Genomic DNA, 19,285 nt, shown 5'->3' on the forward strand with positions numbered 1-19,285 from the left:
TGCATGTCATAAGGACGCAAAAAGACAAATCACAAAGTGGGGACAGTATTTGCAACAGTCAACGGAAAAGGAGAATCCAGAATAGACGTCACTCCTCCAAGTCGAGAAGAAAGAGACCCTTCCGGAAGTAGAGTCTACGGACAATTGGACGGAAGGCTTAAGTGGGTACTTCTCAGGAGGGGAAACACACGCCTGAAAATGGGCCATCTGACTGGTAAGCAGCAAAATGCAAATGAGCGCCATCGCGCTGTCTCCAGAGGCGAACACGAAGACACATGCTGACACCAAGTGTCGGCAGCAGCAGGAGGCACGGCCCCGGTGTGAATGCAGTCAGAGTGCAGCCCCTTTGGCCGTGCTCATAAGGCCCAGTGTACCGGGTTCAAGACCCCCTCCCCATGAAGTCACGTCCACTTGGAACCTGTGAATCTGACATTATTTAGAAACCGCCTTTGCAGATGTCATCAGGTTAAGATGGCACCCTGGAGGGAGGGGGTGGGCTCCAATCGAACAGCAGTGTCCTTACAAGAGCGAACTTTGGACACAGAGACACAGAGAAGGAACACCACGTCAGGACGGGGCGCAGCCTGGAGTGGCCCAAGGACAAGCCAAGGAGCACCAAGCATTACGAGCAGCCAGCAGGAGCTGGAGGAGACCAGGAGGGATTCTTCCCTACAGCCTTGAGAGCACGGCCCTGCGAACACCTTGACTCCGGACTTCAGGCTCCAGGACGTTCACAGAACACCTTTCTGTCATTAAGCCAGCCGTCGGCAGTGCTGTGTTACCGCAGCTAAGTTGAGGCTGTGTGCACCCCTCAACGCTACGCTTCTAGAAAGATGCCTGCGGAAAGGTGCACGCTGTGTTTTTTCGTGACAGCAAACAACCCGGAAAGAGGCGAGATGCTGAGCGGGAGGGCCGAGCGGCCTCAGTGGCAGACTGGACATGAGGTGAGGAGAGTGGGCGGGACTGGGGGTGTCCTCCCGGCCGAGGCCGGCCAGCGCTGAGGACAACCTGTGTCTTCGCCCCACAGACACTTACCGGGCACCGCCCGTGGGCCCCCGCACAGCCCCAGCTGCCGGGGTGAGCGGTGAAGACAGCAGAAGATCGCTGCCATTAGGGACCTGCACTCCAGGGGAGAGAGCCAGCCAGCAGACGGACGGACGGCAAGGACGCTTTGGTGCCAGGGAGGGAGGGGTGGGGTGAAAGGGGGGGAGAAAGGGAGGGAGGTGTGGGGAGAGAGACAGACAGAGACCCAGGCAGGTGGAGGGAACAGCAGGTGTGTTTCAGGAGGAGCTGAACCAGGCAGGGGTGTGGCAGCCGCCGGGCTCCTGCCTTTTCCTCACGCATACCTTCCGGCCACTCTGGGGAAGGGCACTGAGGTACAGACCTGGCAGGGCCACCCCCCAGAGACTCGGGGCTGCCCCACACCTGTCTTGTGCCCTGAGCCCGGGCCCAGGGCAGGCTGGCAGGTCACGCAGGGTCGGCTCCGTTGGGAACCTCGGAAAACTGAGTGCAGGAGCCCAGTGGCCCGCTGGCGCCCGACCCGACCCGATGCGCGCCACACCGCACGCAGAGCGACACAGAGGCCACCCACCCGCTCCTGTGAGGGGCCCTGGGAACTGCTGCTGCGGGGACCCCGCGACCCCAACAGCCCGGCCAGTCCCAGGCCCGGGGCCGGTGCCCCCACGGCACACGCTCCCCGCCCCCGCCTCGCCCTGGAGGCCACGGAGCAGGCCACCCCGAGTAGCCCGCGGCGTCAGCGCCCCCGCAGCGCTACCTGGTGGCGTGAGCGGCTGAAACAGGGCGCCCTCCGGTGTCTTCACGCTCGGGAGCACGGCCAGCCGTGCCCGCGCGCTTACCGTGTCGGCCCCCGAGCGTCTGTCGGACTCGGCTTTGGGAAGGCGGATTTTCGGGGCCTGACAGTCTGCGAGCTGAAAGTCACGAGTGGCGACCGCTGACTTCCTGGCGGACTGCGCCTCGCAGCGTCTCTCGGCCGGCCTCTTGAGGGGCGCGGGCAGGGTGCAAGCGGGCGCCTGTGCGTCGTCCGGCCTCAAGTCCCCGCGCACAGCCGTCGGGGGGCGGCCCGGAGCCAGGCCTGGCACGGCGGAGGGGGACCGCACCTTCGGCGGCTGAGGGTCCGGGAGCGCGGATGGACAGTCAGCGCCGGAAACGGGCGGCATCGGCTTCCTGGCTCTGCGCACACCAACGCCTTGCACACACAGGTCGGACCCGTGGAAGGGCGGAGGCTCCACCGCAGGCTGGGAGGAGGAGGGCCGCGTTGGGGGTGCGGCTGGCCCTGCCCAGAGACCCGTGCTCCCCTGTCCCGCACCTGCTGGCCGGCCCGCTGGCTGGAGAAGCTTCTCTGTGGCTGGGCTGCCCACCAGCCCCCCTCCCCGCGCCCGCCCCCTGCTCCAAGGAGGCTCGGACACGGGGTCCTCCCCCGGCAGCCAGAGGGCCCCGCAAAGTGAACACCCAGCGCCGCGGCCTGGCCGGCAGGAAGACTCCCAGCAGGGAGTGGGCGTCGGAAAGACCCCTGAAGGAGGACTCGGTTTTCATCAGGGGGGAGGAGGGGGGACACTGCAGGCTGGGAAGGAACAGCCTAGTATTCGGAGTCTGGACACCATGGACCTCCCACGAGTCCAGGCAGGGGCCCTCCCTGTGGTGGCCACAGAGCGGGGGGATGGCTGCGGAGGAGCGGAGCAAAGGTGGCTGGAGCCGGGGGAGTCTCCCCTGGGGGTGGGGGGCGTCCGGAGTCACTGCCCAGTTTGCCTGAAGTGGCTGCAGCCACGGAGGGACAGGCAGCAGCGGGTGCGACCGCCCCCCCCCCCCCGTCCCGCCCCCACTCACCTGTCTCCACAGCAACTCAAAGTTGCCCACGTCGCAGTTGCGGTCAACCTTGCGACCCACCACCACCTTGATGGTGTCCTCCTGCACCTGGGCGCACAGCTGTGCCGTGACGGGCGTGGACGCGTGCATGGTGGGGCTGGAGTTGATCTCGATCAGCCAGGGCTGGAAGTCGCGGCCCAGGATGAAGTCGGCCCCGTACAGCTCGAAGCTGTTCTTGCGTGGCTCCACGTGGTCCTGCACCCCCCTCATGGTGTTGGCGACGGCCCGCTTCATGGCCGGGTAGATGACGCTGGCCCACACGGCCCCGCGGCCCCTCTTCTGCAGGTACTCCCGGAACCTGGTGCTGGTCCACATGTTGTGGTAGGGCAGCAGGGGGCTGCGTTCCTCGTCGTTCTTCAGGTGCTTCTGGATGGAGTTGTTGCACAGGTGGATGGCGCTGCGAGCCAAGGCCACGGTCAGGCCGTGGCCCCGGGGACTCTGGACCTGCGGCCCGGACCCTGCCACCTAGGCCCCCAAAACCCTTATGCCCCACCGACCCTGACGCCCGCGCAGACACCTCCCCCCACGGACCCCCACGCCACCGCCAACCCCCCTCGGGGACTCAGCTCTCGTGGCCCCGCCCCCTGGCTCAGGGCGGCTGCAGGAGGGGCTTAGAGAGCTCCCAGAGCCTCAGTTTCCCCATCTGCACCTGGCAATGGACATGGGGCCCTTGAAAAGCTGGTCAGGTGAGACAAAGTGAGAAAACGTCTCTGTAAAAGTTTCATTAATTAATTGATACTCTTGCCTTGTTGCAAACAGGTTTTGAAACAGATACCCTGGCCTAGATGAACCATCTGGATCTGGATGGTGAAGCCTGTCCTGTGACCCTGGATAGGTCGTACTTCCATGGGACAGACAGAAGAAACAAGATATAGGCACACGGAAGGGTCTACCAACCCGAAAACAGTGGAGTTTGGGTGGTGGACCGACCCACAGTGCCAATGTCCCAGGCTGGGCGATGCCCTGTCAGAACGACTTCGGGGAATCTCCTTCTGCCTGGGGCGAGGGCTATGGTCCCAGATGGAGAAATGGGGCTCAGAGAGGGCAAGAGTTCTGCCAGGCACTCCCTCAGGGCTTGGTGGGGCCAGGTGGCCTCGGGCGGGAGGGCTGGAAGGGCCTCCGTGGGCCTCTCGCTGCCCAGGAGGCTCTTGTGCAGTGAGCTCAACTCGCTTGTGCAGGAGCCCCTGGCCCGGTAGAGACGAATTCGCTCCGTGAGCGGCCAGCCGGAACCTCCACTCCCCACAGCCCCTAGCCTGGGGGCCCCGTTTAGTAGCTGAACAGTGGTCAGTCCTCCCAATTCTCAATGGCTCCCCTGTAAAGCCCCCGGTCAGGACGCCTAGGCACCCAGCCCCACACGCCCGACGGGGTCACAGAGCAGAGCAGGGAACCCTTGGTTTGGACAGAGTCCGTGGAAATTCTCCGCCTTGAGGATAGCGTGTTCCTGAGGCTTTGCCAAGAGGCCCTCACCATCTCTGACACACACACATCCTGCCCACTTGGAGATCCCGGCAAGTGTGGGGTCACCGACCCCTGGCACCCCATTCCTGGATGTCGGAGCCTCTGCTCAGCACCTCCATGAGACACCCTCCCCAGCACCCTGCCCCCCCGGGGGCCTTGACATCTGGGGTGCTGCTCACACTGTTCTGGCCTTTTCTGGCTCAGGTGCTCCCGCTCGCCTGGCACGGCCAGGGGCCTCAGAGGACCCCTCAGGCATTGTCACATCCCACAGGCTTCCCCGTCAGGGGCTGCACCCCTACCTCCCCCGCAGCTCCAGCAAGCCCCCCTACCCATCTGCAGGACCCTCCACCCCCCACCCCAGGGCTTCTGGGACTCACAAAGAGGAGGCACGGCAGGGACTACTGAAGGGGCTTGAGGGCTTGGCACAAGCCCATGTGCCCTGGGAACCTCCAAAAGTGCCCTGGCCTGCGTGTCGGGCGGATCCAGAGAGAGACGGCCAGCGAGGCGGGCGGGTGTGCACACCCAGATGGCCAGCTGGGGGTGTGCGTGGGAACACGGCCGGCCACGCAGCCCTCCTGGCAGAGGGTGCAGCCGCCGCCACGAGGGTGGCTCTGGACCCGCTGTGGAGACGCCATGCCCAGGCCAGCTGGCACCTCGTGGGCACATGGCAATGGTGCTTTTAGGATTTTCTGGAGAAGACACCCACATCACGGGGGTGCAGAGCACTGGTCTGAAGGACAGTCGGCCTGGGCCTGCCCCTTGGGGATGGAGATCACTGAACCTACCCGAGCCTCGGTTTCCTCAGTGGTGCCTCAGGCGGTGACGGGTGCCGCAAACGTGGCCTGGCGCCCCGCCCATCTCCCGCGGCTGTTGGCGGGAGCGCACCGCGCACCCCTTGCGCCCAACGCGCCCCCTTGGGCTGACGCTCCGACTGACCTGTCCAGGTTGTCCAGGGAGAAGCGCTGTGTTGAAAACCGCAGGTAGCTTTCCTTGTAGAACCAGATGGTCAGGGGGTTCCAGTCGGTGACCAGGAACCACTGCCTGATGTCAAACTTGGTGTCGTAGATGAGCAGCGGCGTCTCGATGTACTTCTGCACCACCCACTTGTTGTCCTTGGCAGACGGGTGGTCTGCGGTCACCAGCTGCAAGATGTCTTCCACTCGGTTCATGCACACTATGTCTGCAAGAGGTCCGCGCTCAGCCCAGGGGCACGGCACACATGGTCGCGGTTCGGCCCCGAGACCCAAGACGGCTTTGATCCAGGACCAGGAGACAGCACAGCTGGGCAGCCAGGCAGGCTCTGTCCTCACGCGGAGGCCACAACCAGAGCATCCCCCGCGCTCTCCCAGCAGGGGGCCAGCCCAACAGAGGACACAAGTCTCAACAGAGGACACAAGTCTCAACGGAGGACACAAGAGTGGGGAGGGGCAGAGATGGGGACAGAGGCACTTTTATTTATTTATTTTTTATCACAGTGACAAAGATAATCTGTCACCATCTGTTGTCTTTTTATTTGAAAGAGAGAGAAAGCAAGTGAGTGGGGGAAATGGAGAAAGAGACAGAGACAGAGAGAGAGAGACAGAGAGAGAGAGAGAGAGAGAGAGAGAGAGAGAGAGAATCCCAAGCAGGCTCCACGCTCTACAGTGGGAGGAAGGTCGGGCCTGATGGACTGGAGGGAGCAGACAGGTGCTAGTGGCAAGAGGATCAGGCTCAGGATAGAGCCCGAGGAGGAGCCCCTGGGCCAGCCTGGAGGGGAGGGGCCAGCCTGGAGGGGAGGAGCCCCTGGGCCAGCCTGGAGGGGAGGGGCCAGCCCGGAGGGGAGGGGCCAGCCTGGAGGGGAGGAGCCCCTGGGCCAGCCCGGAAGGGAGGGGCCAGCCTGGAGGGGAGGGGCCAGCCCGGAGGGGAGGAGCCCTTGGGCCAGCCTGGAGGGGAGGGGCCAGCACGGAGGGGAGGAGCCTTTGGGCCAGCCTGGAGGGGAGGAGTCCCTGGGCCAGCCTGGAGGGGAGGAGGCCCTCCGGGAGAGTGGGCACAGGCCCAGAGGTGCAGGACCAAATGCAGTAGCATCACAACTTAATGAAACTGTTTAAGTCTCATAAAAATGAACCACTTATGAATTTGAAACAACAAAACGCTTCGAATAACTCAAGGGGAAAATGAAATATCCAAACAAAAAAGGGAAGTCTACTTAGACACTCAGGAGAGTGAGAACACCCTCCAACACTAACAAGATGGGGGTTGCAGCGAGCACCATCTTTGGAGGAAATTTCATAGACTTAAGGCTTTTATTGTACAAGAAAGACTGTAAATAAATAGGCGTAGCATTAAAGTCAGAGCCAAGGGGGTAAAAAATCCCTCACAGGAAATTGGGAAACTGCAACCTAAGGTTGGTTCTCTGCAAGCACAATTAAGATTTAAAAACCTTGAAAATCTGTTTTTAAAAAAGAACACACAGTATTCACCATTAGGAATAAAGAGAACACAGTCATAGCTACAACACAAAATGAGGTGAAAAACCTGAGCCCATCGGACAAAAGCCACAGACAAAAGTTACAGGCGTTAAGGACGTGTCTCCAACAGAGACGGGTGCTCACAGGTGAGTTTTAAAAAATAACCAAGTGACAGGAGTTCCACTGTTGTTTGACATGGAAGTCCTCAATCTGTCCTAGCAGCTGGCACATTGGGAGAGGTGATATAAAAAAAGAAACTCCAGCCCAGTTTAACTTGGGAACATCCTAGTTAATGCGCAAAACTTGGAACCCAGGCGTGAAGACCAGTGTCATGGAGCTGTCTGCCCTGCTTCGAGCCTGCAGCGGCACACCTGCGCACCTGCACCTGAGCACCTGTGCACCTGCACACCTGCACCTGAGCGCTTGCCCTGCGCACCTGCACCATGCACCTGAGCACCCGCACCTGTGTGCTTGTACCTGAGCACCTGTGCACCTGCACACCTGCACTATGCACCTGTGCACTTGTGCACCTGCACCTAAACACTTGCCCTGTGCACCTGCACCTGCGCCCCGAGCACCTGCACCCGTGAACCTGCATCTGAGCACCTGCACACCTGCACCATGCACCTGTGCACCTGCGCACTTGTACCTGAGCACCTGTGCACCTGCACACCTGCACCATGCACCTGCACCCCTGAGCACCTTCACCCGCACACCTGCACCCGCACACCTGCACCTGGCGCACTGTGTTCTGGGGGCGGCAGATGGCCGCTCGCGGCCCCCAGCCTCCACTCACCTCGGCCGCGGGACTTGGCTGCGGGCTTGATGATCCAGATGTTCCGAAGCCCGTCGATCTCCGTCTGAGGGTTCACAGACGTGATTTTGTTCAGCAGGGCCTGGCACTGCGAAAAGTGATTTCTCGAATTGGAGATGAAAGCATCACCGCTACAAGGCAAGATCCAGAGAGTCCGTGAGATTCGTGAGACCTCTGTCGCGTAAGCATGTAGTCAGCATATTCCTCCACTTTGTGACATGTCTGTCCATTCTCTTTGTAGTGTTTCTTGATAAACAGCATTTTTCATGTCAACAAAATGCAATTTATCAACTTTCTCTATTATGATTAGTGCTCTTGGTGAACTATTTAAGAAACCTTTGCTTCCTTGTGGTCATGAAAATATACTCCAATTTTTTTTTTAACTTTCACATATCACATGATACGTCTCAAATTAATCTTTGTGTATTTATGAGACAGGACTCAAGATACACTTTTTTTGTTTGTAAGGATGCTCTTTGCTCCAGTGCCATTTAGTGGAAGGACTGACTCTTCCTTGTGGATCTGCAGGTGGCACCTTGATCTTAAGTGACCACGTGCACAAGGATCTGCTTCCAGACTCTGTTCAGTTACACTGGTCTGTTAGTGCAGGCAGCCCATTGCCACCCTGTCGTGATTACTGTAGATTTATAGTAAGTCTTGAAATACGGGTAGAAGTCCTCTAATTTTGTTTTCCTTGATCAAGGTTTTCTGGCTTTTCTTAAATCATTTATATTTCCAAATAAATTTCGGAATCATTTGTCAATTCCTTCTACCTCAGCCCTCAAGGAAAATCCCTGCATAGATTTTGACTGGGATTACACTAAATCTACAGATTGGAAAATCTATAGTTTGGGAAGAAAACAATCTCTATACCACTGAGTTTTCTAATTTGCAAACACGGTTTTATACACACACACACACACACACACACACACACACACACACTTTTTAGGACATTAATTTCTCTGTTTAATTTTATAATGTGTTTAGGGTCTTCAATATATTTTATTATATTTTTTTGGATATTTGCTGTTATTGTAGGTTGTATTTTAAAATCCCATTTCATGGTGGTTGTTTATGCATAGAAACGCAATGGAATTCTGTATATTGACTTGGCAAAACTCACATAATTATGAACTTTCTGCGTGAGTTTTAAATTTTTCTATGCACATAATCAGGTCATCAGTATTTGCTTCTCTCTGATCTTAAGCCTCTTATTTCTTTTTTCTGTACTAAACAGAAACATTATTTAAACTAAACAGACTAGCCAATACTGAGGAGCCGTGATAGTGGACATCTCATTCTGATTTCCAGGGACACTTTCAATTAAGTGTGCTAACAATTTCATTAAGAAAGATATTAACTTCAGGATTTTTGTAGATAAACTTGTCAAATTCAGGAAGTTTCTTTCTTTTTCCAGTTTGTTAAAAAAACAAGGTATTTCACAGGTATTGAATTTCATCAATGTTTTGCATCTATTGGAATTATTATATGGTTTTCTTCTTCTGTAAATGTAATAAAATCTACCAATTGACTTTTTTCAAAATTTTTTCATTATGGGAAAATACATATAAAATTTACCATCTTAACCATTTTAAGGGTACAGTTCAATAGTATTATGAATATGCATGTTGTTGTGCAATCATCACCCCCATGCGTCTCCAGGAGTCTTCTGTCTTCCCAAACTGAAACTGTGTCCCCATTAAATACTCACTCCCGGTCTCCCTCCCCGAGACCCCAGTAACCACCATCTACCTTCTGTCTCTATGATTCTGGCTTCTCTAAGTACTTCAAACAAGTGAAATCACACAATATTTGTATTTTTTGACTGGCTTATTTCACTTATAATGTCCTCAAGATTCATTCATATTGTAGCAGAAACCAGAACTTCGTTAAACCAATTTTGAGTTCCTGGAACTTAAGTTGGATATAAAGAAATAAAACTGCTTTTATTCACAGATGACATATCCTTCCCATATGTAGGAAATCCTAAGGAATACACACACACACACACACACACACAGTACCAACTACTAGAAATAATAAATGGGTTCAGCAAAGTCATAGTTACAAGACCAATATAAAAAAATCGATTGTATTTTTATATTCTGCCAATAAAAAAAATTCTAGAACAAAATTAAGAGAATAGTTCCATTCATAAGAGTATCAAAAAGAATAAAATACATAGGCATGCATTTAACAAAAGAAATGCACAATTTGAAAACCACAAAACATTGTTGACATCCATGTTAAAAAACCTAAACAAGAGGAGAAACAAATTTGTGGAAATTAACAGATTCCTTTTTTTTAATGTTTCTTTTTGTGAGAGCCAGAGAGAGTGCACAGGCATGCATGAGCAGGGAAGGGGCAGAGAGAGAGGTGCACAGAGGAGCTCTGACAGCAGACAGCCCGACATGGGGCTTGATCTCACAAATCATGAGACCATGACTTGAGCCAAAGTCGGACACTTAAGCAACTGAGCACCCAGGAGCTCCTTAACACATTCTTAAATAACCAATGGGTAGAAATCACAAGGAAATTAGAAAATACTTAGAGGGACACGTGGGTGGCTTAGTTGGTTATGCATCTGACTCTGATTTCAGCTCAGGTCATGATCTCAAGATTCACGGGATGAAGCCCTGCATCGGGCTCTACACTGATAGTGTGGAGCCTGCTTGGGACTCTCTCTCTCCCTCTCTCTCTCTCTCTGCCCCTCCACAGCTAGTGTTCTCTCTCTCCCTCTCTCTCAAAATTAATAAACATTTTTTTAAAAGAGAGAAACTAGACAAAGAAACTAGACCCAAAGCTAGCATAATGAAGTAATCGATAAAGATTAGAGCAGAATTAACGAAAAAAGAGAAAATTAGACTAAAAGTTGACTCTTTGAAAAGATCAACAAAATGGACAAACTTTTAGCTCGATGGACTTAGAAAAGAAAGAACACACAAATTGCTAAAATAAAAAAATGATATTGGGGACATTACTACTGATTTTACAGGAATAAAAAAGATTATAAGGGAGTACTATGAAGAGTTGTACACCATCGAATGGAATAACCTAGATGAAATGGGCAAATCCCCAAGAAATACAAAACCTACCAAGATTCAATCATGAAGAAACCGAAAACATGAATAGATTTATAACTACCAAGGGGACTGAATCAGTAATCAAAAATCTCCCAACAAAGAAAAGCCCAGGACCTGATGGCTTTGCTGGTGAATTCTATCAAACATTTAGAGAAGCCCCATACCATCCCTTCTCAAATTTTCCCTAAAAACTGAAGAGGAGGGAACACTTTCTAAATCATTCCATGAGGGAGGCCACCAGCACTGCCTTGATACCAAAGCCAGACAAAGACACTATAAGAAAAGTACACACCAATACCCCTTATGAGCACTGATGCAAAAACACTTCAACAAAATGCTAGCAAACCAAACTCAGCAGCATATTAAAAGATTATACACCACGACCAAGTGGGATTTATTCCTGGAACGCAAGGATGGTTCGACATGTGAAAACTGATTGAGTTAATATATCAACTTAACAGGAGAAGGGGAGGGGCACCTGAGTGGCTTAATTGGTTGAGCGCCTGACTCTTGAGTTCGGCTCAGGTCATGATCCCAGGGTTGTGGGACTGATCCCCACACTGGGCTCTGTGCTGAGTGTAGAGCCTGCTTAAGATTCTCTTGCTCTCTCTCCTCCTCTACCCCACCCTGCTTGTACACTCTCTCTCTAAAAATAAAATAAAATAAAGTAAAATAATAAAATAAAATAATTAAAAAACAGGCGAAGGGAGAAAACCTACATGATCATGTTGATGCAGAAAAAGTATTTGACAAAACTTAACAACCTTTCCTAATAAAAACACTCAACAAACTAGGAACAGAAGGAAACTACCTCAATGTAAGGCTGTGTATGAAAACGTCAGCAATCATTATCCTCAGTGGTGACAGACTGGAAGCTTTCCTTTAAGACTGAGAATAGGACAAGAATGCCACTTTCAACATTCAACAGACTGATGGAAGTGTTAGCAAGAGCAGTCAGGCAAGGAAAAGAAATAAATGGCATTCAAACGGGACAAGGAGAAGTAAAATGACCTGTTTGTAGATGATATGATTGTATATGTAGAAAATCCTAAAAAGTCCACCACAAAAAAACCCTGTTACAGCTAATAAATGAAATGCAAAGTAATAAGATACGTCAACAGCAATAACACAATCAGTTGTGTATCTATACACTAGCAAGGAACAATCTGGAAAGGAAACAAGGAAACTACGTAAACAATTCCACTTACAACCACATCAAGAAAAATAACACACAGTGTGTAGGAACCAACCAAGGAAGTGAAAGGCACAACGAAAACAAAAAATTGCTGGAAGACTTGAAAGAAGACAGAAATAAATGGAAACACATCCATGTTTATGGATTAAAAGATTTAATTTTGTTTAAGGTGTTAACAGTTTCCAAAATGATCTACAAATTCCATACAATATCAAAATACCAATGGTATTTTTCACAGAAATAAAAAAAACCCATCCTAAAATTCAAACAGAATCTCAAGGGACCCAAATAGCCAAAAATAATCTTGAAACAGAAGAGCAAAGGTGGGTGACACACACTTTTTGATATCGAAACTTACTACAAAGCTACAGGAATCAAGATAGTGCGTTACTGGCATAAAGACAGACATAAGACCAATGAAATAGAACAGACAGCCCAGTGACAGGGGAGCCAAGACTATTCAACGGGGAAGGGACAGACTCTTTAACGATGGTGCTGGGAAAACTGGATATCCAAGTGCAAAAGAATGAATTTGGGCCCTTACCTAAAACCATATGAAAAAATTAATTCAAAATGGATCAAAGACCTAAATGTAAGATCAAAAAAACTATGAAAGTCTTAGAAAAAAACGCAGGGCAAAATCTTCAAAACATTGAATTTCACAGTGATTTCTCTGACATCATTTGACAGCAATTTCTATGACAGCAAAGCACAGGCGACGACGAGAGAAAAAACAGACAAATTGGACCTCATGAAAAGTTTTAAATGTGTGCATTAAAGATATGATCAACAGAATAAAAAGGCAACCCATGAAATGAAAGTGTTTGCAAGTCATGTATCTGATAGGGGCTATTAGATGCATCTCTGTATATCCATAACAGAGAACTCAACAACTGAACAAACTGATTCACAAATGGGCAAAGGGCTTGAACAGACACTTCTCCAAAGAAGACCTACAAATGGCCAATAAGAGGGGCACCCGGCTGGCTCAGTCCATTGAGCGTCCGACTTAGGCTTAGGTCATGATCTCGTGGTTTGTGAGTTCGAGCCCCGCGTGGGGCTCTGTGCTGACAGCTCGGAGTCTGGAGCCTGCTTCGGATTCTGTGTCTCCCTCTCCCTCTGCCCCTCCCCTGCTCATGTGCTCTGTCTCTCTCTGTCTCTCCAAAACAAATAAATGTTTAAAAAACAACAATCATGGGGTTTTCCATTCCTTTCTGCGATTATGTGATTCTCTCTGAGATGATTTCTTTCAGGGTGACAAAATTCCTTTAATATCTGTTACAGTCATGTTCTGCTGCTAAAGAACCCTCTGGTTTTAGTTTGTCTTCATTTTCAAAGGTCCTTCCGCTGGTGAAGAGTTGTAGTGGCAGCTCCCCACTCCCCCACCCCCGCCCCTCCCCCCAGCACTCTGGAGATGATATTCCATCGTCTTTGAGCGTTCGTGGTTTCTGTTGAAGATTAGCTGTCGCCCCCAGTCTTACCACCGCTGCTCTGAAACACTGATTTTATTCCCTCAAGCTGCCTTTTAAGATGTCCTTTGTTTCTTTTTTCCTTTTTTAGAAGTCTGACTTTATGGTGCCTCAATGTGGTTTTCTTTGTAGTCCTCTGCCTAGAGTTTTCAGAGTTTTTCAATCTGTGTGTTGGAGTCTTTTATCAATTTGGAAAAGTTCTCAGCCATTATCTTCAACTGTTCCTTCTGCTTCATTCTGCTCCTCCCCTTCTTGGACTCCAGTTATATGCATAGCGGCCCGTGTGACTGTGGCTCATCTGTCTCTTTGCTCTGTGCTGTTTTCATCGTTCTTTTTTCCGCTCTGAGGTTAAGTCTGGATATTTTCTATGGGCCCATCCTGAGGTTTACCAGCCTTGTCTTCTACTGTCTCCGGGCTGATTTTACATCTACCCAGCTCTAACTCCAGCATGAGGACCATCCTTCTTATATCACTTGTCTTTGCCCTTACTCTCTGTCAGATTTTCCTGCCTCTTCTCAGTCTCGTAATGTTTGTATGCTGGCTCCTGTCCCTAAAGGGCGTACAAGGCGGAAGTTTACGCTCTTTCCCCAGGGTGGGCTCACACTCTCGTCCGTCGTAGATATGGTGTGGCGCTCACGTCCTCAACCGGGCAGCCGGGAGCGAAGCCAGCTTGTAGCTGGACAGGTTCAGTGCGCTCTGGCGTCAGGTGTCTCCAGAGTAGGACTGAAAGATGCTGCTGCAGGTCCTGTCCTTCAGGAGAAACTTCTTCCCCAATCCCTCGGAACTAGAAGGCTTCACTGTCTTTTCAGCCCAGACAGACCATCTTCGGTGCCCTGGGAAAAACTGGCCGTGTGTTTTGACCTCTAGATTTAGGTCTTTCATGGCAGTTGACATGGCCAAGTGGCTTTTCATTCCTTAAGAAATTCAGGCCAAGCCTGGACCTGAACCTTCACCCGGATTTGTCAGATATTCCTAGGGAATAACCTGGCCAACAAACTCGGCTCACCCAGGAGCGGCTTTTCTGTGCCACTTGTAGCTCACCTGTCCCTCCTCATTTCCACAACCCTCCGACATTTTGAAAAACATGAATTTTGCAATTTATCTGGGTTTTTTTTTCCTACTTGTTATGACAGGTAGCCACCGCTTACTACTTATGACCTAAATAGGGAAGCATCCTAATTAAATGTTGTTAATCACTTTATCTCTATGTTTGATTTCTAATTATGCACGTTTGCTTCTGTCTTTCAGGGTTTACCTTAGAGATTACAATATACATTCTTGATTTATTATTGCTTATTTTCAGTCAGACCTTTACCAGTTCCCAAACAGCATCCCAGCAGGGGGACTCCATTCACTCCCTTCTCATTTGCTATGCTCTTGTCATTTATTTCACCTCTACTTACATTTTTCCCGTTTTTCATTGTCATAAAAGAAATGTAACAAAATTTGCCATCTGAGCCATTTAAAAATATTCACTTAAGTGTGTTAAATATCTCGATAATGTGGTGTGACCATCGCCACCTCTGTCTCTACGGCTCTGTTCATCCTGGAAAACTGAAACCGTGTCCCCATTAAACACCAACTCCCCATGTTCCCTCCAGCCCCTGGCCCCTACCATCTAATTGCTGTCCCCGTGAATCTGACTACGCCAGGCGCCTCATACAAGTAGAACCATACTGCATTTGTCCTCGAGGTTCATCTGTGTTGTAGCAGCTGTCAGAGTTTCCGTCCTTTTAAAGGGTAAATAATAATTGAGTTGTGTGTACGTAGTACGTTCTGCTTATCCGTTCGTCTGTCAATGGACACTTGGTTGCTTCCACATTTTAGCCATTGTGAATATGCTGCTATAAGCAGGGGCGTGCTAATATCTCTTCGAGAGTCTGCGTTCACTTACTCCGGGCACATACCCAGAGGTAAGATTTCCAGGTGATACGGTAATGGTATTTTTAACTTTTTGAGGAACCGCCGTGCGTTTTCCACAGCAGCAGCACCATTTTACATCCGCACCAATAGTGTACAGGTCTTCCAATTTCTCTACATCATTGCCAACATTTGTTATTTTCTGTGCTTTTTAAAGCATGATGTCCATTCTAATGGGTGTGAGGTAGTATCTCACTGTAGGCTTGATTTTCATTTCCTTAATGATCAGTGGTATTGAGCATCTTATTGGCCATTTGTGTTTTTAATTTTTATTAAAAAATTTTTTTGATACTTTATTTATTTTTGATAGACAGAGAGAGACAAATGGGGGAGGGGCAGAGAGAGAGGGAGGGAGGGTTCTCTCTCATCAGCACAGAGCTCGATGCAAGCCCCATGATTGTTTAAAGCAACAGTAACAGTCATGTCTTGTCGGGTTTGCATCTACACAGAAGTAAAATGTATGACAAAGCAGCATAGAGGGAAGAAGGCAGTAAATGGAGCTAAACTATTGTAAGGTTTCAAATTGTCCAAGAAATGCTAAAAAAAAAAAATTTAAGATAGACTGTGATGAGTCAAAATTGCATATTGTAATATCTAGTGTAACCACTAAAAATACAAAAATATATAGCTTGAAATAGAGTATAGGAGATGAAACGGAATAATTGGAACTAGTTCACTCATGAGAAGAAGGTAGGACAGGAAGTATAATGAAACAAAGAGGAGGTCAGTAAATAGAAAACAAAGAGAAAGATGGTAAATTTAAAGACAGTTATATTCATAATGACTCAGTGTAAACGGAAAAAACACTCCAACAGAAAAAGATTGTAAGACTGGGCAGAAAGCAAAACCTGGCCGTTAATATATGCTCTTTATATGAGACCCACTTCAAAAGATAAAGGCACCAACAGATTGGGAGTAAGAAGGTTGAAAAAGCTATACACCTTGCACACACCAACCAAAGGAAAGCTACACTAACGTCACAAAGAGTAGAATTAATGCAAGAATTATCGATAGCATTAAAGAGGACATTCTGTAACGAGGAAAAGGTCCGACCACAGGAAGACAAAACAGTCCTGAATTGGATGTAGTGAATAATCACACAGCTAAAAGCAGAAATGCAAGAACATCAAACGTATTTGGAGATTTTAATTCTGTTCTCTCAGTAACTCAGAGAACAAGCAGGCAACGTTATCAGCGAAGATACAGATTTTAGAAACTTGACTCAATTGACTTTTCAGAACACACTACTAGTCCTCAAGTCTGCATGAGAGGTTTGCTAAAACACATCACATGCTGGGCCAAAAGCAAGTTTCAACAAAACTCATGTTTCTCCTTCTTCTAAGTGATGGGCCCGAGGCCACACTTTAATAGAACTAGGGTTTGAATTCAGGCCTACTGCCCCGGAAACCCATGTCCATTTAATTATGCTAATGGTCTCTCATGTTTATTGTTTATCAGTGGTGGATGTCTGTATATAGAAAACAGAACATTGATCTTTATCCCTTACCATACACAAAACTTAATTTAAGATTAATTGTAAAAGGCTAAAAGTGAAAGAAAAAACATTAAAGCATCTAGAAGAACTCAGAGGAGAACACTTTCATGACATTGGACAAGTAAAGGTTTCTTAAACAGGACTCTTAAAAGCCCTACCATAATAGAAAAACTCAAAACACTGGGCTTCATAAAAAAAAAAAAGAAAGAAAGAAAGAAAGAAAGAAAGAAAGAAAGAAAAGAAATCATTGAGAGATAAAAAGACAAGGCATACACTAAGAGGGGGTATTCTTTTTTTATATAGTATAGTTAATCTTTATTTTATTTATCTTAATGTTTAGTTTTGAGAGAGAGAGAGAGAGACAGAACATGACATGAGTCGGGGTGGGGCAGAGACAGAGGGAGACACAGACTCCAAAGCAGGCTCCAGACTGAGCTGTCAGCACAGAGCCCGACGCAGGGCTTGAACCCATGAACCGTGAGATCATGACCTGAGCCGAAGTCAGATGCTCAACGGACTTGAGACACCCAGGCACCCTGAGAGAGTATTCTTTATTTTATTTTGTTTTTTTATTTTTTTTAAATATGAAATTTATTGTCAAATTGGTTTCCCATACAACACCCAGTGCTCATCCCAAAAGGTGCCCTCTCAATACCCATCACCCACCCTCCCCTCCTTCCCACCCCCCAACAATCCCTGAAAGGGTATTCTTAATGCACATATCCAACAAAGGACTCAATGAGGAATGCTTAGAGTACTCTTAGAAATCCATTTAAAGATGTGACGACCACTCTTGAGGCCAGGAAAATGGAAGCAAAAATAAAGTACTGGGACCACATCAAATAAAAAGCTCCTGCACAGTGAGGGAAACCACCAAAAAAACTAAAAGGCAACCTTTGGAATGGGAGAAGGTATTTGCAAAGGACATATCCAATAAAGGACCCGTATCCAAAATACATAAAGAAATTATACAACTCAACACCCAAAAAAACAAATAATCCAATTTAAAAATGGGCAGAAGACATGAACAGACATTTCCCCATAGAAGACACCCAGATGGCCAACAGACACATGAAAAGATGCTCCACATCACTCATCATGGCGGAAATACAAATCAAAACCATGATGGGATACCACCTCACACCTGTCAGAATAGCTACAAGAAGTAACAGGTGTCGGTGAGGATGTGGAGAAAGGGGAACCATCTTGCACTGCTGCCGGGAACGTAACCTGGCGAAGCCACTCTGGAAAACAGTGTGGAGGTTCCTCCGAAAGTTAAAAATGGTAATTGCGCTACTGAGTATTTACCCAAGGAATACGAAAATACTAATTCGAAAGGATACGTGCATCCCTATGTTTACTGCAGCGTTTTCTACAATAGCCAAATTATGGAAACAGCCCAAGTGTTCATTGACTGATGAGTGGATAAAGAAGATGCGGTATGTATACATACACACGGTGGAATACTACTCAGTGATGAAAAAGAATGAAATCTCGCCATTTGCGATAACATGGATGGAGCTAGAGAGTATAATGCTAAGCAAAAGAAGTCAGAAAAAGACAAATACCACGTGATTTCACTCAACAAACAAAACAAATGAGCAAAGGGGAAAAAATGAGGGAAACAAACCAAGAAACAGACTCAACTACAGAGAACACACCGATGGCCACCGGAGAGGAGGCGGGGGATGGGAGAAACCGGTGATCAGGTTTGAGGGGTGCGCCTGTTGGGCTGAGCGCTGGGTGACGGATAGAAGCGTTGAGTCACCAGATTGCCCACCTGAACTAACATCACACTGTATCCCAACTATACTGGACTTTAAAAAGGACACAGAGAACATTTTAAAAAGGCTGCCAAGCTAATAGGAAAGTGACGGTGATAATACAAACATTAACAACGACAAGAAAATAATCAATAAAAATTTTTTAATTAATACGATTTAAAAAGACACAACCAACCTGATTTGTAAATACACAAGAGACGCGGACAAGCACCTCCCTAAAGAAGATACTCAAATGCCTGACAAGCATCTGAAGCGATATCCAACCGCCTGGTCGTCAGAGGAGTGCAAACAAAGAACAAGAAGAGAGAACTGAAAAGACTCGTGGCGACAAGGCTGCCTGCCACGTGCAGGAAGCGTAGCCCACGCTCAATGCTGTTGGTATCTGGACACGTGGAACCACTCTGGAAAATGTTCAAACACCGGGAGGAACCCAGCTGCTCACCCGTGTCAGGAGAGAAAGTTCTGTGCCCTGTGGATAGCAGAAAACCCGGCTACGCGCGCAGTGTGGATGAACCCCACAGGTTCCGTGTCAAGCGAAAGTCACAAAGGAGAGAGCACAGCCTGCGTGAGTCCGTGACCGTGAAATCCCACAACGAAACTGGTTACAGCGGTAGCAGTCAGGTGCGACCTCTGTGGGGTCTCTGCCTGGGAGGGTGCCTAGGGGGCCTGACGGGGGCTGCAAATGGTTTTCATCCCGAGCTGGGTGGTGGTCTCGCCGGGTGGGTACATGTGCA

General features: G+C 49.0%; 1 protein-coding gene across 1 annotated transcript in view; it reads right to left on the reverse strand.

Moving 5' to 3' along the window:
• Positions 1-19,285, reverse strand: part of TTLL8 (tubulin tyrosine ligase like 8) — a 58,116-nt gene that overhangs the window by 15,267 nt on the left and 23,564 nt on the right. The window contains 4 exon segments of the mRNA XM_053199557.1: positions 1,775-2,255; positions 2,845-3,280; positions 5,278-5,521; positions 7,585-7,733. Coding sequence (XP_053055532.1) covers positions 1,775-2,255; positions 2,845-3,280; positions 5,278-5,521; positions 7,585-7,733 — 1,310 coding nt within the window.

This window comes from Acinonyx jubatus, chromosome B4, assembly GCF_027475565.1.
Source record: "Acinonyx jubatus isolate Ajub_Pintada_27869175 chromosome B4, VMU_Ajub_asm_v1.0, whole genome shotgun sequence".
NCBI classification, from domain to species: Eukaryota; Metazoa; Chordata; class Mammalia; order Carnivora; family Felidae; genus Acinonyx; species Acinonyx jubatus.